This window comes from Rhodnius prolixus, unplaced genomic scaffold, assembly GCF_049639745.1.
Source record: "Rhodnius prolixus isolate KJV_2025 unplaced genomic scaffold, Rpr scaffold_9, whole genome shotgun sequence".
Taxonomy (NCBI): domain Eukaryota; kingdom Metazoa; phylum Arthropoda; class Insecta; order Hemiptera; family Reduviidae; genus Rhodnius; species Rhodnius prolixus.
This window is the reverse complement of record NW_027411604.1, coordinates 17,233,245-17,253,942: the sequence shown is the minus strand read 5'-3', so window position 1 is coordinate 17,253,942 and position 20,698 is coordinate 17,233,245. Positions and strand designations below refer to the sequence as shown.

General features: G+C 39.2%; 1 protein-coding gene across 2 annotated transcripts; it reads right to left on the bottom strand.

The window, feature by feature from the left end:
* Positions 1-501: 501 nt before the first annotated feature.
* LOC141454777 (protein takeout-like) lies at positions 502-19,002 on the bottom strand. Of its 2 annotated transcripts, XM_074129367.1 has the most exons (6): positions 18,842-19,002; positions 17,242-17,334; positions 4,288-4,435; positions 2,060-2,187; positions 1,570-1,719; positions 502-790 (listed from the first exon to the last, which is right to left on the bottom strand). In XM_074129367.1, the coding sequence occupies exons 1-6, from the start codon at positions 18,906-18,908 to the stop codon at positions 639-641; spliced, it is 738 nt and encodes a 245-aa protein (XP_073985468.1). In that variant the 5' UTR covers positions 18,909-19,002; the 3' UTR covers positions 502-638. The 2 variants fall into 2 exon arrangements, with proteins under 2 accessions (XP_073985468.1, XP_073985469.1); XM_074129368.1 differs by lacking the exon at positions 1,570-1,719.
* Between the last annotated feature and the right edge of the window lie 1,696 nt (positions 19,003-20,698).

Below are 20,698 nucleotides of genomic sequence, written 5' to 3'. Positions count from 1 at the left end.
AAATTATTCAGTTTCAGGTTTCAAAAGTAACAAATCTTGCACACAATACTTTATCTGGGTAATTGAAGCGAATGGACCTATTGTTACCAACTCTTACTGATTAAACAGCTGACATTCAGAAATCTTGACCGGTTTTTAAATTGTTATGCAAACTTTAGATTAATTACATTGATTCCCTTATATTTTCTCGTCATAGAGGTTTCTTACAGCTCATTGTCTGGTGATCGTCTGTGTTGTTTTTAACTAGAGGCTACAATGATGACTGCTTAGTGCAGTTACATGAATATACTGCAAGCAACATCAAGAAGAGGAGAAGAAAGAAGAATATTGTTGTGGTGCAGGATCTTCGAGGACTCAATGTATCCTTGTGAGTCCTTTGTACTTCGAAGTAGTGAATATTATTAAGAATATAGTACTAATAATAGTGACTGTATTATTTAACGATTACTTTAAGGTAGTTAAGAATCAGAAGGTAAACTAAATGCATACAAACTCCTGATATATACAAAAATGTATATGTATGAAAGCAACTTTATTTCATCATTCTCCAAACTGTACCAAAAAAATATCACAGTAAATACAAATATCATCGATTATTGTAATTCAATTATCGCCAAGTGTAGATAGATTTTCCGCCACTATGGAGGAGAAATCAATTCCAGAGGAACCTTGCTAAACACTCGGTTGCCAACCTCTTTGAATGCTGAACTGAAAGCTTTCGATACCGCTGGGCGTAATTCTTTCAAAATTTCAGGCCAATTTTGATTCAAGAACACATTCATGTTGTCACCTGCCATTTAAACATAAAATCAAGTTATGTTATTAAAAAATACCTTTGGTTTGCGTCATGATACAAAACAATTAAATAGGTTAGGCAGATTAGAACGATTGACTCTTTTTTGAGCTGACTCTGAGCTTAGTAAATATCATTCCCAATACCCAGGTGTTTGGGCACATAATGTATTCACTTAGCATTAATGTGCTTACAAAAGTCAGAAATTTTTAATTTTGTTTTTCTTTACGGCATGAACATTTACGTATTATTGCATGTTCCAATAACATGCACTATTATGTAACTGTGAATATTCGTTATAATTTTGCATAAGCTAATTTCGTCTGGCTCATATAAACATTTTTCCATCCAAATTGAATATACATCATACATAAAGAGACTAAACGGGTTCAAAACCAGTTAAGTGTATTAAAAAATCTTATTTAAGCAGTGCCACAACATTTGCTTATCTCAATTTAAACCATTTTTGTTATCTTGAATCTTAGAATTTCCTCTAAATAAGTAGTTAGTTTAATATGATTGTATACATGTTTACTATAATAAAATAAAACTGTTGGAAGAAGGACGAAGTCTCAGCTCCACACAATCTCGGAGAAAGAACCGTAAAGAAGAAGGTAAAGGAACCGTTCGTATGCATTATACCTCAAAATAATTATCTAGATCTTTATTACTATAATTACCTAGATCTTTATTACTGTAATTACCTATATCTTTATTACTATAATTACCTAGATCGTTATTACTATAATTACCTAGAGATTTATTTCTATAATTACCTAAAGCTTTATCTCCGTTGAATAGATTCTCTAGAAGAATATCCATTTTTTCAGCATCAAAAATGAAATCAAAATGACTAATTTGATAGTATTTTTTATCGTTCTTTTGTATTTCTTTGAATTTCAGCTGCCCGCTTCCACTGAAGTTAGCTGTTTGATAAGATAGAACCTTAAGTACAATAGTAGTAATACAATACTTTTGAGTGTAATTTTTGTCAGTTTTAGATAAAGTAAGGATTATTTTTTGTGTACATAAACTTCTATTACATAAATTACACGGTTTTTTTAAAAGTATTTTAAAGAAAAATTACACTCAAAGGAGAGAAAGAGAAGTAGTCTAAATTAAAAGAAAAGAAAAACAACAACATTATTTGTTTTGCTAAAAATAAAAAATAAAATTATATCTTCAAATGAGTTATGAATACATAGCGCTGGAACACTTACCAGAGTTTCATTAGAGGATAAATAAAAGTGTAACTATAATGCTTACTGAATGTTAGATTACAGAAGCCGTTGCCCTGGATAGGTAAGATTAAGACCTGGCCTGTCACATTGTAGGTGCCTACGGCAATGACTGCTGGCACTATAAAGTCTACATGCATTTCCTTCCAGTCCGTCCTACAACATTAATGGTCAATAAACATTCGGTAGAAGAAACACATCATTCTCCTAATAATTACTTGAGAGTGTTCTCTTAGGAGCTCATTAACTTAACTCAAAGGTCCTCTCTCCTCTTTGCGTAGATTGCAATGAGGAGGAAGGATTTCAAACATATAATAATGATATGTACACGTTATGAAGTAGAAAGGAAACGAATGTTTGACGACATATACAGGTATTTAGATGCACCATTTCGCTACGAAGACATAATATTCTCCACCAACATCTATGTGCTTAAATCTGTAGCAGAGCTAGCAATGAAATATGAATGTATTTAAAAGTTATAGCCGATTAGAATGAATGCGAGAAAATGATTAGAGAAGTGATTTTAATTTCGGTTAAGCTATAACGATGGCAAGGAATATAGGGTATGATCCATCCATTAGTTGTAAATACTTGTAAATAGTAGAGGGATGAATGTGTGAAGCGAATGTATTTATAAGTAAGAATGTAGAGTGAGTGATATTCTAGTGATAAGCACCTAGACGATGATGGCTGTATGGCGAAAGCCAATGCCCAAAAAAAGCAAAAAAAAACAACTCAACTTAAGAATAATTTTTAAAATCCTGTTCTAATTAATTTAAGGATAGCTGGTCGACTCTTTAAATACTATTACATCCTAAAACAAATCTTTCATCTCATTGTGGCTTAATGCAAGTACTGCTAGAAAGACCTTTCTAATGTTTATCAATTGTTATTACTACTTCAGCTGATGTAAATTCGGTAGAAAAGAAATTCATGCAAAGAACGCTATGAAAGAAAAAATGTAGCCTGAAATCTTACTAGTCTTTCTTCTATTCTATTCTCAGATTGTAACCCACATACATTCTTTACCTCCGAATATTTAAATAATTAATTAATACTTTACAACACCATACAATTGGCACCGAGATATTTTCACTGAAATGTAACCTTTGAAGTTTACAAAAAAGGCTAAAAATCATTTTCGAGGAAGTTAAGTAAAGAGGTAGTTCCAATGGAGGATTTATCTTCTAACTTTGACAGTACACAAGGGATAAGGCCACATTTTACAGACAAATAGCACTTTAGAGGCAATCTATCCCCCGTTTTACCAAATCCACCCTTACTTTTCAGAGAAAATGTTTAAAAATAAAAGTTATTCATCTAAATATATACAATTAAATTGCCTGAACAAATAAACCTCAAATCTGAGTTTAGTTAAAATGTTTTAATTATTTAGCGCAAGCCCGAAAAAATTTTAAAGACATTGTTTTGAAACTTTTCTACAGCAGAGAAATGTATGCAGCCTAAAGCGCATGTACCAAACTATTATTACATAATTTAAAGCATTAATCAAAACTGCGAATGATCCATACATTCATGAGGTTCTCATGGAACAAACCATAAATCAACTTTAAACCAGTCAGGGATCTCGCATGCACGCTGAGTAATCAAAATCCAATTAGCAATTAATCACTAATTGCCTTTTGAAATTTAATTGTAAAGTTGAATTTGAATTGTAACCATCACTTAAATCAGCAAGGGTTTGTTTTGTAACTTGTAGAAATATTCCTTGTAATAATTGTTTATTATACATTTAGTAATTAATCGAGAATTTTTAAACATCCTGGGATCTTGCAAGTACTGAAATAAAAGTTTGAGAGAACGAAGAAAGTGCACTTTTTTTTTTGGAATCTCCTCTCATCTACTCCGAGTTTATTGGGCTAAATTAATCTGTTTTATTAGGAGGATTTGGTAATGAGAGAGCCCATACCGGAGACGTGCCTTGAAAGAAAGTGTATTGTTATGTTGATATAACAATAATGGGAGGTAATAATTTCAAAACCAAAGTTTTTGCTTAGTAATTGGCCGTTAAGAGCAGTAAAATAATTTGAGACCAGATAAGTCTTCACAATAAGCAAATTAAGAAGTGCTAAGTTTTTGAAACTGACGGTAGAAGAATTCCACTCTCTACCGAATGATATTGCATCTTTTACGGGATAATATTACCAAAAAAAGATACTCCAATTGTGGTAAGTTTTATTTAATAAGACTATATTCATAATTTAACTTAATAAAATTTAGAAACAAACTTACTTTAAATTTGTAATTTTCAAGTCTTTTACACCAATGATTTCCAGATGTTTGAAATCCAATTTAATACTCACAGGGCCATGTCCTTGGTCGATTGAAACGGTATCAAAATGCATTGGATCCAATGGGAATACCCCTAAACTAGGATTACCTGCACAGCATGGAATACCAACAGAATATAGATTAATTTTGTAAAGTTAATGTGATGGTTTTTGTGTCTATAATTCAATTATTATTATTATTTTTTTTTTTTTTTTTTTTTGCGCATCAACAGCTGAGGTTATTAGCGCCCGGAGCTTTTTCCAGTGCACTGCCGGCCTCCGGACAGTGTTCTCTCGTTACAGACAACACTGTCCATCACCGGACAGTGAGCTGTAAGAAGCTCCTAGGAAGAGAAAATCTAAGGGTCAGCTGCTGGATTCGAACCCGGGACCTCCGCGTGGGAGTCCAGTATGCTAACCTCATAGCTAATCCCTTCCCTTATTATTATTATTATTGATTTTTATTTATTATTATTATTATTTATTATTATTATTATTTATTATTATTATTATTTATTATTATTATTTATCATTTATTATTATTATTATTTATTATTTATTATTTATTGTTATTATTATTATTTATTATTATTATTATTATTATTATTATTATTATTATTATTATTATTATTATTATTATTATTATTATTATTATTATTATACTTCATTGATATTATTTAAGTAATTTTACTGCATTAATTTTCATTAATATTTTTTAGAATTTATTAGATGTCACAGACCCTTATGCTGGCCATTTTCATCTACAAAATTTATGTTCAAGTAGCACTGTAGATTGATTGTAGTATCTATTTATCTATAACTCCTTAACAAAAACTTACAGTTTTAAAAGTTAAGTATAAGGGTTGATTAAACGCCAAAAGGTACACAAATCAGCAGTTCCCAACATTTCATTAATACTTCATTGATATAATTTAAGTAATTTTACTGCATTAACTTTTCCTTCACATTTTTTAGAATTTATTAGATGTCACAGACCCTTATGCTGGCCATTTTCGTCTACAAAATATATGTTCAAGTAGCACTGTAGATTGACTGTAATATCTAGTTATCTATAATAATGAAACTATTAATTACAGGTTAAAAAGAAAAACGTTATAAAAAATAAAAAAAAAATTATGAGGCTAAAAAATTCAAAACTTTTTTTTATAAAAAACTTACACCAACATACATCAATGATTTAGTTTATTTTATTTATTTATTTTTATTTTTAAATAAAAATCGTCGGTTTAAGTTCTTTCTTTGATTAAAGTAATTGTTATTTTATGAAGTAGTCAAACGTTTATAACAACAGGTAATAATTATCTGGCTTTATCGCAAATATTATAGTTTTCTTCAATTACATTCTCAATCTAGGTATTCATCCCACAATGTTGTATATAATATCGGTAAGACGAATTCAAGACAGTAGCCGACTCTAACTTTGTCTTTTTCTACTTTAACATGCATGTACATATTTATGTGATTTATCATAATTATAACAAAAAAATATTATAAATGAAGTGGCCAGCATAAGGGTCTGTGACATCTAATAAATTCTAAAAAATAACTTATTAATGAAAATTAATGCAGTAGAATTACTTAACTATTAATGAAGTATTAATGAAATGTTGGGTACTCGCTGATTTGTGTACCTTTTGGCGTTTAATCAACCCTTATACTTAACATTTTAAACTGTAAGTTTTTGTTAAGGAGATTTTTGTACCTTTTGGATAGATTTTCCTTTTTGTCTATTTTACAAAGTTACATATCTTCTTTACAGATTTTTTTAAAATTTGGAATAAACAATTCTATCATTATAATCTGATAAGGTGTTAAGTCGGAACCGTAACTACCAATGGAGAGATCTTTTTAAAGAATGATTATAGTTGCGTTCCCCCGAACCATCCTCAATAACAATTTTTTTGAAAAAGCGTTTTGAATAACATAGGAAGGTATTTGTACGTAAATAGCAAAATTAAACTGCGATTTCAGTACTTCCTTTTAAGAGGAGTAAGAAAAATAAACTACGATTGCAGTACTTCTTCCTAAAAGGCAAAGAGGCAAAGATCTTTTAATCGAACGACAATTCATTGATTTAAATCGGTTCACTCATTGATAATTTAAATGATTGCAGTACTTCCTCTTAGTAGGTGCAAGAGCATCAGCAACGTAGAGGAGCTTTAACCACTTATTCGAGCTGAATTTGATCAAAATCGGACTAAGCGTTATAGAAATATTGGTAATAATAGTTTTAGAAAGGGCCTTATTTGGGTGGGGCAAACTCCCCTCCTTATGAGGCACGGCGTCGAGACTTTTAAAGTGCAAATCTGTACAAAATTTCGATTCGAATGACCCTTCATTCATGCAAATCGGTTCACGTGTCGATAATTTGCAACGATTGCTATACTTCCCCTTAACAAGTGTAAGAGCAGATCGTCGCTTTAATGTTACGTAGGGGAGCCCTAACCCTATCATCCTACCAAATTTTATCAAAATCGGACCAAGATTTACAGAGTAATTAGTAATAATCATTTTGGAGGGGGCCTTACATAAAGGGGGCTAACTCCTCTCCCATTCGATGTACAGAGTCGAGACCCCCAAAAGGCACATCTACATAAAATTCCGAATCGAATGACACCTCATTCATGAAAATCGGTTCGCGCGTTTAGGCGCTACGTTGTTTACAAAAAAGGTAACAAGAAGAAGAAGAAGAAGAAGAAGAAGAAGAAGAAGAAGAACAAGAACAAGAACAAGAACATTTTTTGAAAAAGCCGTTTTTGCTCATTTTTGGCAACTTTTTTCTCGAAACCTATTAGATCTGGGTTGTTGCAAAAAAATTACAGCTATAAAGGAGGGTTTGCCCTATAATTTAAAGAAAATTTGGGAATTTTATCTTTTATAGGAAAAGAGAAAAAAATTGTCAAAGTTGGGTGTTTTTCAACGTTACGCTTTTTCGTGCAGTTTTTGATGATCAACCCTTATACAACTGTCCTACCGGACAGTTTTAATCTGCGGGAAAGATGCTGTCAGAAAATCATGAAGACGATCCGAGCCCCTGGTCGGTGGTAAGACCGCGAAAAACGCGTAAGCCACAGAGTCCGCAAGTAGCGGTGGAAAACGTGTCTGATGAGACAGGAGCAGTAAAGGCCTCAGTAAAGAAGGAAAGAAAGAGGCAGAGGAAGAACAAACGTCCACCGCGGCCTGATGCGCTTGTTATAAAACCTGCTGAGGGCAACACATATGCATCAGTTCTCATGGAAATCCGGAAAGGTGTAGATCCAGCTAGGTCGGACATTGAAGTAAGGTCTATCCGACAAACTAGAGCCGGAGAGGTTCTGCTTGAGCTGGGATCTGACACTAAAAACAGGGAACATTTTAGTGAAGCCTTGAGGAATACACTTGGAGATAAGGCCAATATACGTTACCTCGAACCTATGGGTACGCTGGAAATCAGGGATTTAGACAGCTATACCACTGAGGAGGAGGTACGGGATGCGATCAAGAAGGAGTTAGGGGAAGATTTCGCGGAACTAAAGATAACTGTTGGTAAAGCGAATTTTCGAGAGCAGAAGATAGCTATTGTCGAACTTAATGACCGGGGAGTGAATAAACTTTTGATGACTAGCCGCATTAAAATAGGTTGGGTAAACTGCAGAATAAGACGGAGAGTAGCCGTGACTCGGTGCTATGCATGTTTCGGCTATGGTCACCGCCAAATGGAGTGCAAGGGACCAAACCGAAGATCTGACGGAGTTTGTATTAAATGTGGAGAGTTGGGCCATGTTAAAAAAGAATGTAAAGCGGACCCGAAGTGTTTTCTGTGTGAAGAACGCGGGGAAGCCCTGGATTCTCTGAAACATATTGCTGGTACGGGAGGATGTAAGATCTTCAGGCAGGCATTGGAGAGAGCACGCAAACTCAGTAAGCTATGAAGATACTTCAAGGAAACCTTCATAGAAGCAGGACTGCTGACGCACTTTTGGACCGTCTCATAACAGAATGGGAGCCCGATCTGCTTATTATAAGCGAACAATATCGCAACAGGGGTAGCCCTACCTGGTATACGGATATGTATAATACCGCGGCGATTTGGGTACCAAATCCGGGAACTGTGCCGGTTGAATATCATAGCTCTGGACGAGGCTTTGTGTGGATCAGGTGTTTAGGCATCACTTATGTGAGCTGCTACTTTACACCGAATGAAAGTATCCACGATTTCCGTGAAAAGATTGATGCACTAGAAGATACTTTTCATGATAGGAGGAGTGCTATGGTAATCGCGGGGGATTTTAACGCCAGAGCCACGGAATGGGGTATGCCCACCACAGATGCGAGGGGCAGATACATACTGGAGATGGCGGCCAGGTTGGGTCTTTCTGTGGCAAATAGTGGTAATACGCCTACTTTTAGGAGGCCGGGCCAATTAGGCACAGTTCCAGATATTACTTTAGTATCTGACGTGCTTGCACAACAAGTTAAAAACTGGAGGGTATTGGAAGATTATACTGGCAGCGATCACCAATACATCATCTTCTATCTGCAGCAAAAATACGACAAAACAGATGGCATATTAACGAGGAGAGTTGGCTGGAACCTGTCAAAATTGAATGAGGAAGCCTTCTCCATGGTTATTGAACAGGGTAAAATGGCTGTTGTAGATATGCAGGGCCTTTTGGAAGAAACGGTTAGCAAGACTATGGGTTTGGTTCGCCAAGCTTGTGATGCATCTATGCCTAAAAGAAAGAGATTCCAGAGGAAGAGAACACCAGTATATTGGTGGACGACGGAGATAGCTATGCTTAGAAAAAACTGCCTTCGTCTTAGGCGTGTTACCATTAGAGCTAGGAGAAGAAACGGAATAAATACCGAAGAGAAAATCGAGGAATTCAAACAAGCAAGAAGAGCCTTGAAGCGAGCTATAATTCTTAGCAAGCGGGAAAAGTGGGAGGAACTTCGGTGCCAGGTGGACCAGGACCCATGGGGACTCGGCTACAAGTTAGTTATGCGTAAATTAGGCTCCTTACAGCCCCCTCCTAGATTAGATGCCAAACAAATGAGGGAAATTGTTGAAAAGCTGTTTCCAACTCATCCTAGGAGAGAAAGACCGCTGCGTGTAGCACTTGAGGAACCGGTACAAGGTTTCACTGAGGAAGAATTAAATAGTGCCGTAAATCTGCTTCAAAATAAGAAGGCGCCTGGGCCTGATGGCATTCCCTCAGAAATACTTAAGCTGGCTGTGCGGCTATGCCCTCAAATGTTTCTTCAGATGTATAACCGTTGTTTAAAAGAGGGAGTCTTCCCAAATGTCTGGAAGATCCAGCGATTAGTTTTAATCAGTAAGGGTAAAGGAGATCCTAATTCAGCATCGGCTTACAGACCACTTTGCATGCTGGATACTGCAGGGAAATTGCTCGAACGTCTCATTAAGCTACGCCTGACTACAGCGATTCAGGAAGCGGGAGATTTGGCAGAGCGCCAATATGGTTTTAGACGTGGCAGATCCACTCTAGGGGCAATTGATGAAGTGGTAAAAGCTGCTGACGCAGCTCAACAGGGTAATCACTTCTCAAGGAGAATTGTACTACTCGCAACCTTGGATGTCCGAAATGCATTTAATTCGGCAAGGTGGGTAGATATGTTGTTTGCCTTAGACAGGGATTTCCGTGTACCTGGTTATTTGCTGCGTGTGATCGATAGCTACCTGAGTAATAGAGAGCTGAGATACGATACGATAGAGGGACCTCGGCGGAAGGAAATTACCGGTGGTGCCGCCCAGGGTTCTATATTGGGACCTGACTTGTGGAATGTAATGTACAATGGGATTCTGTGCATGGAAATGCCTCTGGATTCCTTCTTGGTTAGCTATGCGGACGATATTGCCGCTATTATTGTTGCGAGGGATGTGGAGGATGCGCAGTTAAGATTGAATCAGGTGATGAGGCGCACCCAATCCTGGATGGAAGATCATGAACTGGAGCTGGCTACAGAAAAAACTGATGTTTTAATGATAACCAGAAGGCATATTCCCACAAATGTTCGTGTACAGGTAGGGGCCTTGGCCGTGGAAACGAAGAGCAATGTCAAGTATCTTGGTGTACGTTTAGACACAAAGCTCACGTTTGGTGCCCAGCTTAAACATGCAGCAATGAAAGCCGCTAAAGTCACTTCCGCATTGAGCGGGTTGATGGCGAACACAGGAGGACCTATTGCTAGCAGACGGCGCTTATTGATGTCTACTGTCAATGCCATCTTGCTGTACGGTAGCGAAATCTGGGCTGATGCACTCAGCAAAGAAAAGTACCGTAAGCGATTGGCTGTGGTGCAAAAAAGGGGTGCACTTAGAATCGCTAGTGCATATAGAACGGTGTCTGAACCGGCGGTTTTAGTGGTGGCTGGAGTGACACCTATAGATCTGCTCGCTCAGGCTAGAAGGTCGATCTACTTGCAGAAGGATGTTCTGGAGAAAAGCGAGGCTAAGGCGCAAGCTAGAGAGTTCGCTAAACGGGCTTGGCGCGAACGATGGCTGGCTGATACTCGAGGTCGATGGACAGCCAGTCTCATCGGAGATCCTGCAGCTTGGGCGGATAGGAGACACGGCGAGGTGGACTACTACCTAACCCAGTTCCTAACCGGCCATGGATACTTTTGCTCTTATCTTGGCAAAATGGGTAAATTAGCCACAAAGGATTGTATTTTCGGGGACTCAGCTAACGATGATGCATATCATACGTTCTTCGAGTGTGAAAAATGGGCGGAGGAAAGAGCGAGATTGCAAGAAAGGACTGGTCCGCTATCACCGCACAACGTTGTTGATACTATGCTGGTTAGCTCAGACCTATGGGAGGAAGTTTCGTACTTTGTTAGGTCTGTGCTAAGAAGTAAGAAGAGGGAGCTAGACCGTCGATAGGATCTACGGCCCAGACAATTAGACAAATTTAAGATGCATTTAATACGAGGCACCACCCTGAAGTAATGCTTATGGCGGTTCCGGGGTGGACGTCATGCCTGAAGCGGAGGGGGTTTTTTAGTGGGTAGAACCCCACACACCCAGACTTCATCTGGAAGGTGCCTGTGGCATTTTTCCCCCTCGGAAAAAAAAAAAAAAAAAAAAAAAAATTATTATTATTATTATTATTATTATTATTATTATTATTATTATTATTATTATTTACCCCTGTGGTTCCGGGGTTAGAATAGGACCACAGTGTCTCCCGCTTGACGTAAGAGGCGTCTAAAGGGGCAACTGTCCGTTGACCTGTTACCTCTATCCTTTGTGTCCGCTCCCGTTCCTTTCCAGTTTCCTCTTATCCATTGGTTCCCATCAAAGATTTCCTATTTCGGTCCGCGCCTGCTTGCCGGAGCGCCCCCGCGCCGGCGGCTCCCTTCGTGGGGCGGGCCTTCCACCGGAGGGTACATCTTAAATCTGGGTTTCTTGCGCTCCCCAGGCCGCCGGATAGTACAGTGGCCCGGGTCGGATTAGCCATCACGACCTGGCTGCCACACCAGCCGGTGTATAATCTCGTCTGCAGCGGTAGTTCCGGTTGGCGACCGGGTAGGGGCCTGCCGTTGTGGGCGGGGGGCTCTGTTCGAGGCCACCGGTCGCGGGCGCGTCGCGCTTGGGGGGCCGCGGGTGCGGGGGTATGGCGCTCTTGGTTGGCTGGGTGTTGGCTCGGATAATTTTTCCTTTCCCTTAATTCCCTGTCCCAAAATATCCTGTAGGAGTTATTGAGTGAAGAAGAAGAAACTTTTATATAATGAAGAGTACAATTAAAAAAACTGTTCCTAAAGCGCAGGAAACAAATTGCGGGGGTTCCCTACCCCAAAAAAAGATGGTGAGCAACCCTGGTGTAGCAACCATGTCTGTGGGCGATACAAGCCCCTTTCAACGGAGTTCTAAATTGCGGAGAACCCCACCGGACATCACGCCATCTAAAGTCATGGTGGAATCAGAGGAGAAGTCATCCGACTCAAATGCTTCATCTAGTCCGTTGGAAAGGATATCAACCCGGCAGCGGTCAAAGTATGAATCACCCGTCATTTCTGGAGTTCTGGCAGGTGGACCGGTTGGATCACCGGAGCAAAAAGATATGGAGGACGCATGTAAGAGGGTGGACGAGGAGCTTGCCAGAATGCGGGAGGTTATTAAGAAAATGAAACTTGCGACCAGCCGGCAACGGAACATTAGTATGGATATTAAAGACGGACTGCTTGAAGTCGAAGAATCGGTGGAGGTGGTGCAATCACTGAGAAGTTTTTGGGGGTTAGCATTGCAGCGGTTGGTTCGACTGCAGGCTAGGGTTAGAGTAGATATCCCGAGGCAAGTGGAATTAGCGTCTGTCATGACTCAAATATCTCCACCCGCCGGGCATACTGTATTGGAAAAAAGGAAGGAAAAAGTATTGGAGGATAAGGTAGTAGAGGCGGCGGAGGACCTGACGCCTAATGAATGGACCGAGGTCCGACCTAGGATGATACGGGAACTCCAGAGACAGAAGAAAAAGCAGGAAGTCGCGACAACCAGCAAACAAGAGATGGTCGCAAAAACTGACAAGAAGAAGAGAAAGATGAAAAAGAAGAAGAAACAGCCGAAGACCCGCCCAGACGCTGTGCTGATTAAGCCAGCGGAAGGGAGATCGTATGCCGAGGTCCTCAGAGAAATTAGAGAAAAGGTTAAACCGGAAGATACAGGGACCGAGGTGAACTGCATTAGGCAAACTAGAGCGGGAGACATCTTGGTTGAATTAGGTAGCAGAACTAAGGACAGAGCTGCGTTCGAGGCGGCCCTTAACACTGTCCTAAAAGACACAGCGATTACGCGGCAGCTTGAACCTAAGAGTACAGTTGAGATCAGGGACCTGGACTCTCTTGCGGAAGAAGGTGAAATCAAAGAAGCAATTGAGCGACAACTGGGCACGACTGGCGGGGATATAAGGATCCACCTTACAAAGGCCGATGCGCGAGGGCTTAAAGTAGCGATCGTGCAGCTGAGCATGAAAGGAGCCAGTGATCTCGTGAAGGAAGGGTTTGTTAGAGTAGGATGGGTACGCTGTCGAGTCAGACTGAGAGTCGCAGTTCCAAAGTGTTTCAAGTGCCTGGCATATGGACATATGTCAGGAGTGTGCAAAGGCCCAGACCGCAGCAAGCTTTGCTATAAGTGCGGTGAGCAGGGGCATTTAGCTGTAACCTGTACAGCGGAAGGTTGCTGCATGTTATGCCGTGATAGGGAAATCGCCTTGGATGCATGTCGGCACCTCCCGGGAGCAGGAGGATGTGTGGTGTTTCGGGAAGCGCTAGAGCAGGCTAGGAAGAGGTTAAAGGCCTGATGAGGATTCTTCAGGGGAATCTACATAGGAGCAGGCTAGCAGATTCTCTGCTGGACCAGCTAGTAGTTGAGAAGAGGTCCGATCTGATGCTTTTGTGTGAGCAATATCGTGAGCGGCACCCCCGCAACTGGTTCAGTGATCTACTGGGGACATCAGCAGTCTGGATTCCGGATCTGGTTAAGGTTCCTGTGGATTTCTACGAGCGGAAAAATGGCTATGTTTGGATTAGAAGCAAGGGTGTTAATTATATTAGCTGCTATTTCACCCCCAACGAAGGTATCCAAGAGTTTAGATCCAAGCTTAATGCATTGGAGGATGATATCCTGAGGATGACAGGTAGGATCCTAGTTGTAGGAGATGTTAATGCGAAGGCAGTGGAATGGGGCATGCCTGTGACAGACATGAGAGGCAGGCACATTCTAGAGATGGCAGCTAGAACAGGGCTTACTGTTCTAAACGAGGGGGAAGTTTCTACCTTCCGGAGACCGGGGTATGGCGAAACGATCCCAGATATTTCCTTAGCATCTGAAGGTCTTGCGCCGCGAATTGAAGGATGGAGAGTAATAGAGGAGTTCACTGGAAGTGATCACCAATATATAACATTCGAGATAGTGGAGAATACAAATTTGGATAGGGCAAGAAACAACATGATCCATAAAAGTTGGAACTTGGATAAGTTAAACGAGGATGTTTTCAAGGAGGTTATTAAATGCGGAGCTGCGCAAGTCGGAAATGTGGTGACTGAGGGGAAAGTAGGTGCTGAGGCGGTAGTTACAGCTACGATGACGCTCATCACGGAGGCATGCCAACAATCCATGCCGCGGAGGGCGGTCTGGCAGGGCAGGCGACCAGTATATTGGTGGACGTCCCACATTGCTGACCTGCGAAGGGAGTGTATAAGAAAGAGGAGAAGAGCCCAGCGGGCGGGGCGAAGACCTGAGGCGGCCAACCGCTCCCTAGAATATAAGGCGGCAAAGCGGAAATTACGTAAGGCAATTTTTCAGAGCAAGACGCGTTGTTGGGAAGCTCTTAAAGATGACGTAGACCGGGATCCATGGGGCCTGGGATACAAAATAGTCATGCAGAAGATAACAGGTTTTAAGAAACAAGTCGTTATGAATGTAAGGACTATGGACAACATAGTGTCGGCTCTCTTTCCGCTGCATCCACCTAGAGCAGCTAGAGCTTTTGACCAAATAGAGAATTTCGCCCTATTTACGAGCGAAGAAATGGAAGAGGCAGTATCCACGTTAAAGCGTAGGAAGGCTCCGGGACCAGATGGGATTCCGAACGAGGTTCTCCAAAGGATAGCTGTTCAAAAGCCACAATTGTTGCTGAGGATGTACAACGCCTGCTTGAAAGCCGGTGTCTTTAGCAATAGATGGAAAGTGGCTCGCTTAGTGCTTATTAGTAAGGGAAAAGGGGACTTGCTTCCGTCATCTTTTCGCCCCCTTTGCATGCTTGACACAGTCGGGAAGTTATATGAAAAACTTCTTCGGAAGAGAGTGTTGGACGGAATTAGGGCTGCAGGCGATCTGTCGACTAGGCAGTTCGGGTTTAGGACCGGACGGTCTGTGATAAACGCAGTGGAAGAAGTCATAAAAGCAGTAACAAGGGCGGAAGAACATAACCAGCATTCAAGAAGGATTGTGCTTTTGGTCACTCTAGACGTTAAGAATGCGTTTAACTCACTGAGGTGGTCAGACGCGCTGCAGGCGCTGGAGGCGAACTTTCAGATCCCACACTATTTGTTGAGAGTAATTAGCGACTACTTCAACAATAGGGTGCTCAGCTATTGCACGGAGGAGGGACCAAGGACACGATCGATTACTGCTGGAGTGGCACAAGGATCAATATTAGGCCCAGATCTTTGGAATGTGACCTATGATAGCCTTTTGCGACTGGAACTACCAGAAGAAGCAATGTTGATTGGCTATGCTGATGACGTAGCGGCGCTTATTGCTGCGCGGGACGTGAAGAAGGCGCAGTTGAAGCTTAATCAAGTGATGCGGAAGGTTAACCAGTGGATGACCGTACACGGATTATCGCTAGCTCTCCCCAAAACAGAGGTTGTCATGTTGACAAAAAAACGAATAAACCGGCATATCCCGTGGAACGTTGGCGAAGAAGAAGTTGTTTCGGTGGAAGCCGTGAAATACTTGGGCATCACAATTGATGCGAAGTTGAGCTTCGGGAGACATTTACAGGAGGCGGCGGATAAGGCAGGAGAGAATGTCGCCAGACTTACAAGGCTTATGAGCAATGTAGGAGGTCCCAAAGCCAGTACGCGCAGGGTGCTTATGAGTGTCGCCCACTCAGTCCTGTTGTATGGGGCTGAAATATGGTCAGAGGCACTCAGAAAAGAAGTTTATAGAAAGAGACTGGCACGGGTGCAGAGGCTGGGTGCCCTACGGATAGCCTCGGCATACCGGACTGTTTCGGAGCCAGCGGTCCTGGTCATAGCGGGAGTTATCCCAATTGCACTTCTGGCCGATGAAAGAAGGAGAGTTTACGCTAGAAGGCTCGAAATGGATAAAGTAGCGGTCTCCAGGGAGGAGCGTGCATACACGGTGTTGGAATGGCAGTCTTCTTGGGAGGAGGAGTCAAGAGGTAGATGGACGGCCAGCCTTATCTCAGATGTTGGTTCATGGATAGGGAGGTCCTTTGGCGAAGTGGATTACTTCGTTACCCAATTCCTTAGTGGTCACGGGTATTTCTGTGAGTTCCTAAGGAAGATAGGGAAGAGGACCAGTGGTGAGTGCGGCTATTGTCCGGGAATGCTAGACGATGCCCACCACACCTTTTTTGTGTGTAAGAGGTGGGGTTGCCTCAGGAGAGACTTGGAGCAATATGTCGGGCATATTACCCCAGCGGGGATAATACCGACTATGCTCACTAGCATAGTCCATCAATCCGGAAAAACTGACCGAGATAGGGAAGGAATTAGCGCACTGGATTCCCTCGTGGAATCCAGCTGCTAACCCTAGATTTTCTCTTCCTAGGAACATCTTACAGCAAGATGTTATCCGGTAATAGACTGTGTTGTCTTTAACGAGTGGCCAACAGTGCACTGAAAAAAAGCTCCCGGCGACAATGACCTCAGATGTCGATGCGCCTTAAATAAAATAAAAAGATTGGCCCAGATAGAGGTCTAGATTAGAGAGTTTTAGAATCATCTTTACAAACTAAGCTGTAACAAAGTAGAGCTGTTCCGTTTTTTAATGAAATTCGGCGGAACTATTAATCAGTCATGCAAATCTTTTTTTTTTTTGCAACAGCTTTAAAAAAAGTTTAGGTTTTTTTTTTTTACTCAATAAATGTACAAAATATAATAACAGATAATGTTAGCAGATGTAATTATCATTCAAAAGAGGGGAAAAAAAGTTAGGTATTTGTAAATTTACTTTAAGTTATTTACCAAGAAGTATTTTTGTAATTAGTGACAATCTGCATGACACGCAAACCATTTTACTTTTAGTGATGTTGCTCATCATATATTGCTGTCCACAAGCTAGCTACTGAAATATCCAGCTTAGGGAATCAACTTTACATTAATTTTCTCGATAATTATCAATAAAATAAATTGCAGTTACCTCCGACAAGATCGTGTACAGCTTCTTCGATCGCTATCTTCAGACAGTCGTTCATTCTAGGATCATCTTTCTTGCATGTTTTCCAGGTTTTCGCTATAAAAACATACTAACTACGTCAATAATGTAACATATTTTAACATAATAACCCATAATAATAACAACTAACTCTTAATTAAATCAAATATAACAATTTAATAATATTAGAGGTTATAATAATAATTAGTGAAACCTTGGCGTGTATTATGGTTAAACTTACTGTAGCCACCAGTGAAAGAAGTTGCTACATAAAATAAATAACTGTATTTTCTTTTATAGAGAATAAATTATATTTTTTTATTCGAGTACTGTATTTTCTCTTCAATCTTCTTGGAGGATTACCTGGTAATTTGGAGGAAGATAGGTGTTCTATGAGAGGGTTAGGATGAGCTGCGGTAGAGGAATGAAATTTGAGGAAACAAGTTTTAGCAAGATCTTTAACGAAAGGGATTTTGAGGTTACATGCATAGGACGGAAAAAGTTAAGAAGTTTTCGAAGTATTTTTGACTGTAAACTCTGAATGCATAGAAACATTTAGTCGATCCCCATATTTCAATGCCGTATGACCAAAAAAGTCGCAGTAACAGCAGGTATAAGAGTTTTTTATTATGTAGGTTGAGTTTAGATCGTTTTTCAAGTAGTCTGGCGAGAAGTGTGTAGCGTTGGTTATAAATTTTCATTTATTTTAAATAAAATTTTAATCCGAAGAGATTCTTTTTTCACAGATTGAGGCTGTAAGGTTTTTCTTGTCTACACCAAATTATTCGATGCATCTACCGTTATGACATTGAGCACCTTTAGTTATTTATCTGCTAGTGCCTTCGATAGATGTATTACAGGGAGAGATTTTGCTATTCAGTCATATCTAAGATGTATTCAGTAAGGCCAGTCTAATACTGATCATTCAAACAGTTTAAGGAAGAATAGCTCATATAATTTTCATTCTTAAGTTAGTTAAGGTCTAATAGAAATGCTGGATTGACTTAGCTGCCACAATAAATTGATCTCCACAAGGCAGCAAAGGATCACATTTTTTGTCTCGATGAATGCTGTAGAAATAGGAATAACGATTGAGTTGAGAAATTTCCCAAAGAGAATCTTAGTTGTTTTGTTTTGTTAAGAAATATTGTACCTGCATTAGAACTAATTTACTTTTCATTTTGATGCCGAACCTTCCATGAATTTATAAAGGATATCAAGTAATAAACTTTATTATATAAATAAATCTTACATCAAGCAGTCGAACATGATATCTACATCTTCAAAGATAGTACAAAGCAGAGACACATATGAAGTTCATCACTTTGCTTGCTTTTGCTAAGGATGGGGAAAATCAATTCTTAAAACAGCAAAATGGAGAATCAATGTGAAAAAAGGAGAAATATCAAACTATAGCCTTTCAAAGAAAGAGCTCACATATTTATTAATAATATTTCCTTCTCAAAAATCAAATTTCTCATAAGATATTTCACGCCAGTTCCAATATATAAACTAATATTTTTTAAATAGTGAGTGAAAAGATGAAATTTACATTGACATAGAATTTAGATAGAAATGAACTTACGCAGTTTGGCAGATTGTACATGGAAGATGAACGCCCAGCCCATCAGCAACATACACAGAACATGCATGATGACGAAATGTGGCCGGCCAATAGAGTTTGCATGTAGTTGCTACAATTGTTCACTTTTGTAAACAACTCGCACTTATATATGTATGTCTTTATAGTGTTCATTTATTTTCATTGCCACTCTCATTAACCAGTTTCATTCCTGAAATAGGAGAGGGAACATTTCCATTTAATAATAATAATAATAAAAAGATTAAGGAATATATTTTAAATCCCTCACACGCAAGCGCAAAAAAGATGATCCTTTTGTTTTATTTTAATTGTTACAATTATTTCTGTTATTAATGACGTATTTTATTTTAGGTAAATAATCTTCCTACAAACTAGCCTAAACATTGAAGCTAAATGTATTGTGGTGCCTTGTTCGATTTGCGGGTCTTAGTCTGGAATTTTATTGTCAGTTTTTAAGGTTTTGTTTCGAACTTGGTGTACAATATAGATCTACAACTTTTACTTGAAACAATTTCAAGGAAATTTCGACAAAGAAAACTTCAGGAAGAGAGGGTTTGGTTTGGGTTCTCTCTAACGTGCCATTTCAATATCTTGCCACTTGCATAGATTTTTTAAGAATCAAATGCGAAATGAATTTTAAATTTCAAAGAAAATTGGCCGACCAAAAGTGCCACTTTTTCCGAATAGGTTTTTCCTAGAAAACTTATTTAAACTACGGAGATGTGTAAGAGAGAATAGGAGTGAACAGGAGGACGTCAAGCCTAGTTTGACACATAGTCAATAGAAAATCGTCCAGTGAGATATGATTGAAGGATTAGATAATATGCATTAGATTAGATCTTGAGGAAAGCAAGCAATCCTAAGTGCCAAAAAAAAAAAACAAAAGCACAAGCTACATCGTAAAAAACTCCTGGGTGATGTATTGGCCATCCTTAAGCTCATGATAACATCTGAAAGTGATGGTATTGCAGGATTATGACTAGGGTATTGTGACCATATGAAGTCAACAACAAAATATTGTACAGTTTAATGAACATTTATAACAAATTATACAATATTGGAGTTTCAATACAAACCATAACCTTCTTCAAATTATTTTAAAGTTCTTTTTGTTTACATAAAAGGTAATTTGGGAAAAATATTAAATAAAAATATTAGACCGTTCTTGACTCTTCTACGTCTGCAATCTTCGTCCAATTTACAGTAAAGAGTTAATTAATGTTGAGTCCACATTTTTTAAATAAACTAGCCGCGGTTATTTTAATATATAGCTAAACGTAGCCAAGTTTTGTGGCAACATACAGATCAATGAAACAGGAGAGAACTTATCTGAGTAACTTATACTGCATCACCTACAACGTAACAAGGTTGGTTCGATTTACCACGCTCTAGTGGGGCAGCACAGAGCATCATCGGTCTAACCACTAACTTATAGAGCAGAAGCTTATTTTATTGCAGTAGCTTACAGGGGAAAGCTAGAGCTCACGAGAGAACAAGGGAAATATCGGCCCAATGGTCACTTTGCTCGAATTATTTAATGAATAATTATACTTATAATAACATACTAAGAGAACTAGTTAGTTAAATTTGTTATCTTTCTTAAGTTTTGGTATTTGAAATTATAAGATAAATAAGAGTAATTGGAGGTTTCATACCAATTTATGAAAGAGATACAATCAAATTCATGAAAAGTTAAGGAAAAAAGTCTACAAGGAATACTTGAAATAGGTTTACAATTTAGGCAATGCCACCTTAATGGATATCCTACAGTTAATTTGCCAATTAGCTATTTCATATTTTACTGAACAATATAATAATGTAATTAACATTACTTTATAA

Excerpts from the sequence above, each read along its gene's own strand:
- LOC141454777 (XM_074129367.1), bottom strand. The coding sequence starts at position 18,908 with ATGCATGTTCTGTGTATGTTGCTGATGGGCTGGGCGTTCATCTTCCAT. Across the intron at positions 17,335-18,841 it reads TGTACAATCTGCCAAACTGC|CGAAAACCTGGAAAACATGC; the intron begins GTAAGTTCATTT and ends ATGTTTTTATAG. Across the intron at positions 4,436-17,241 it reads TGTACACGATCTTGTCGGAG|GTAATCCTAGTTTAGGGGTA; the intron begins GTAACTGCAATT and ends CATGCTGTGCAG.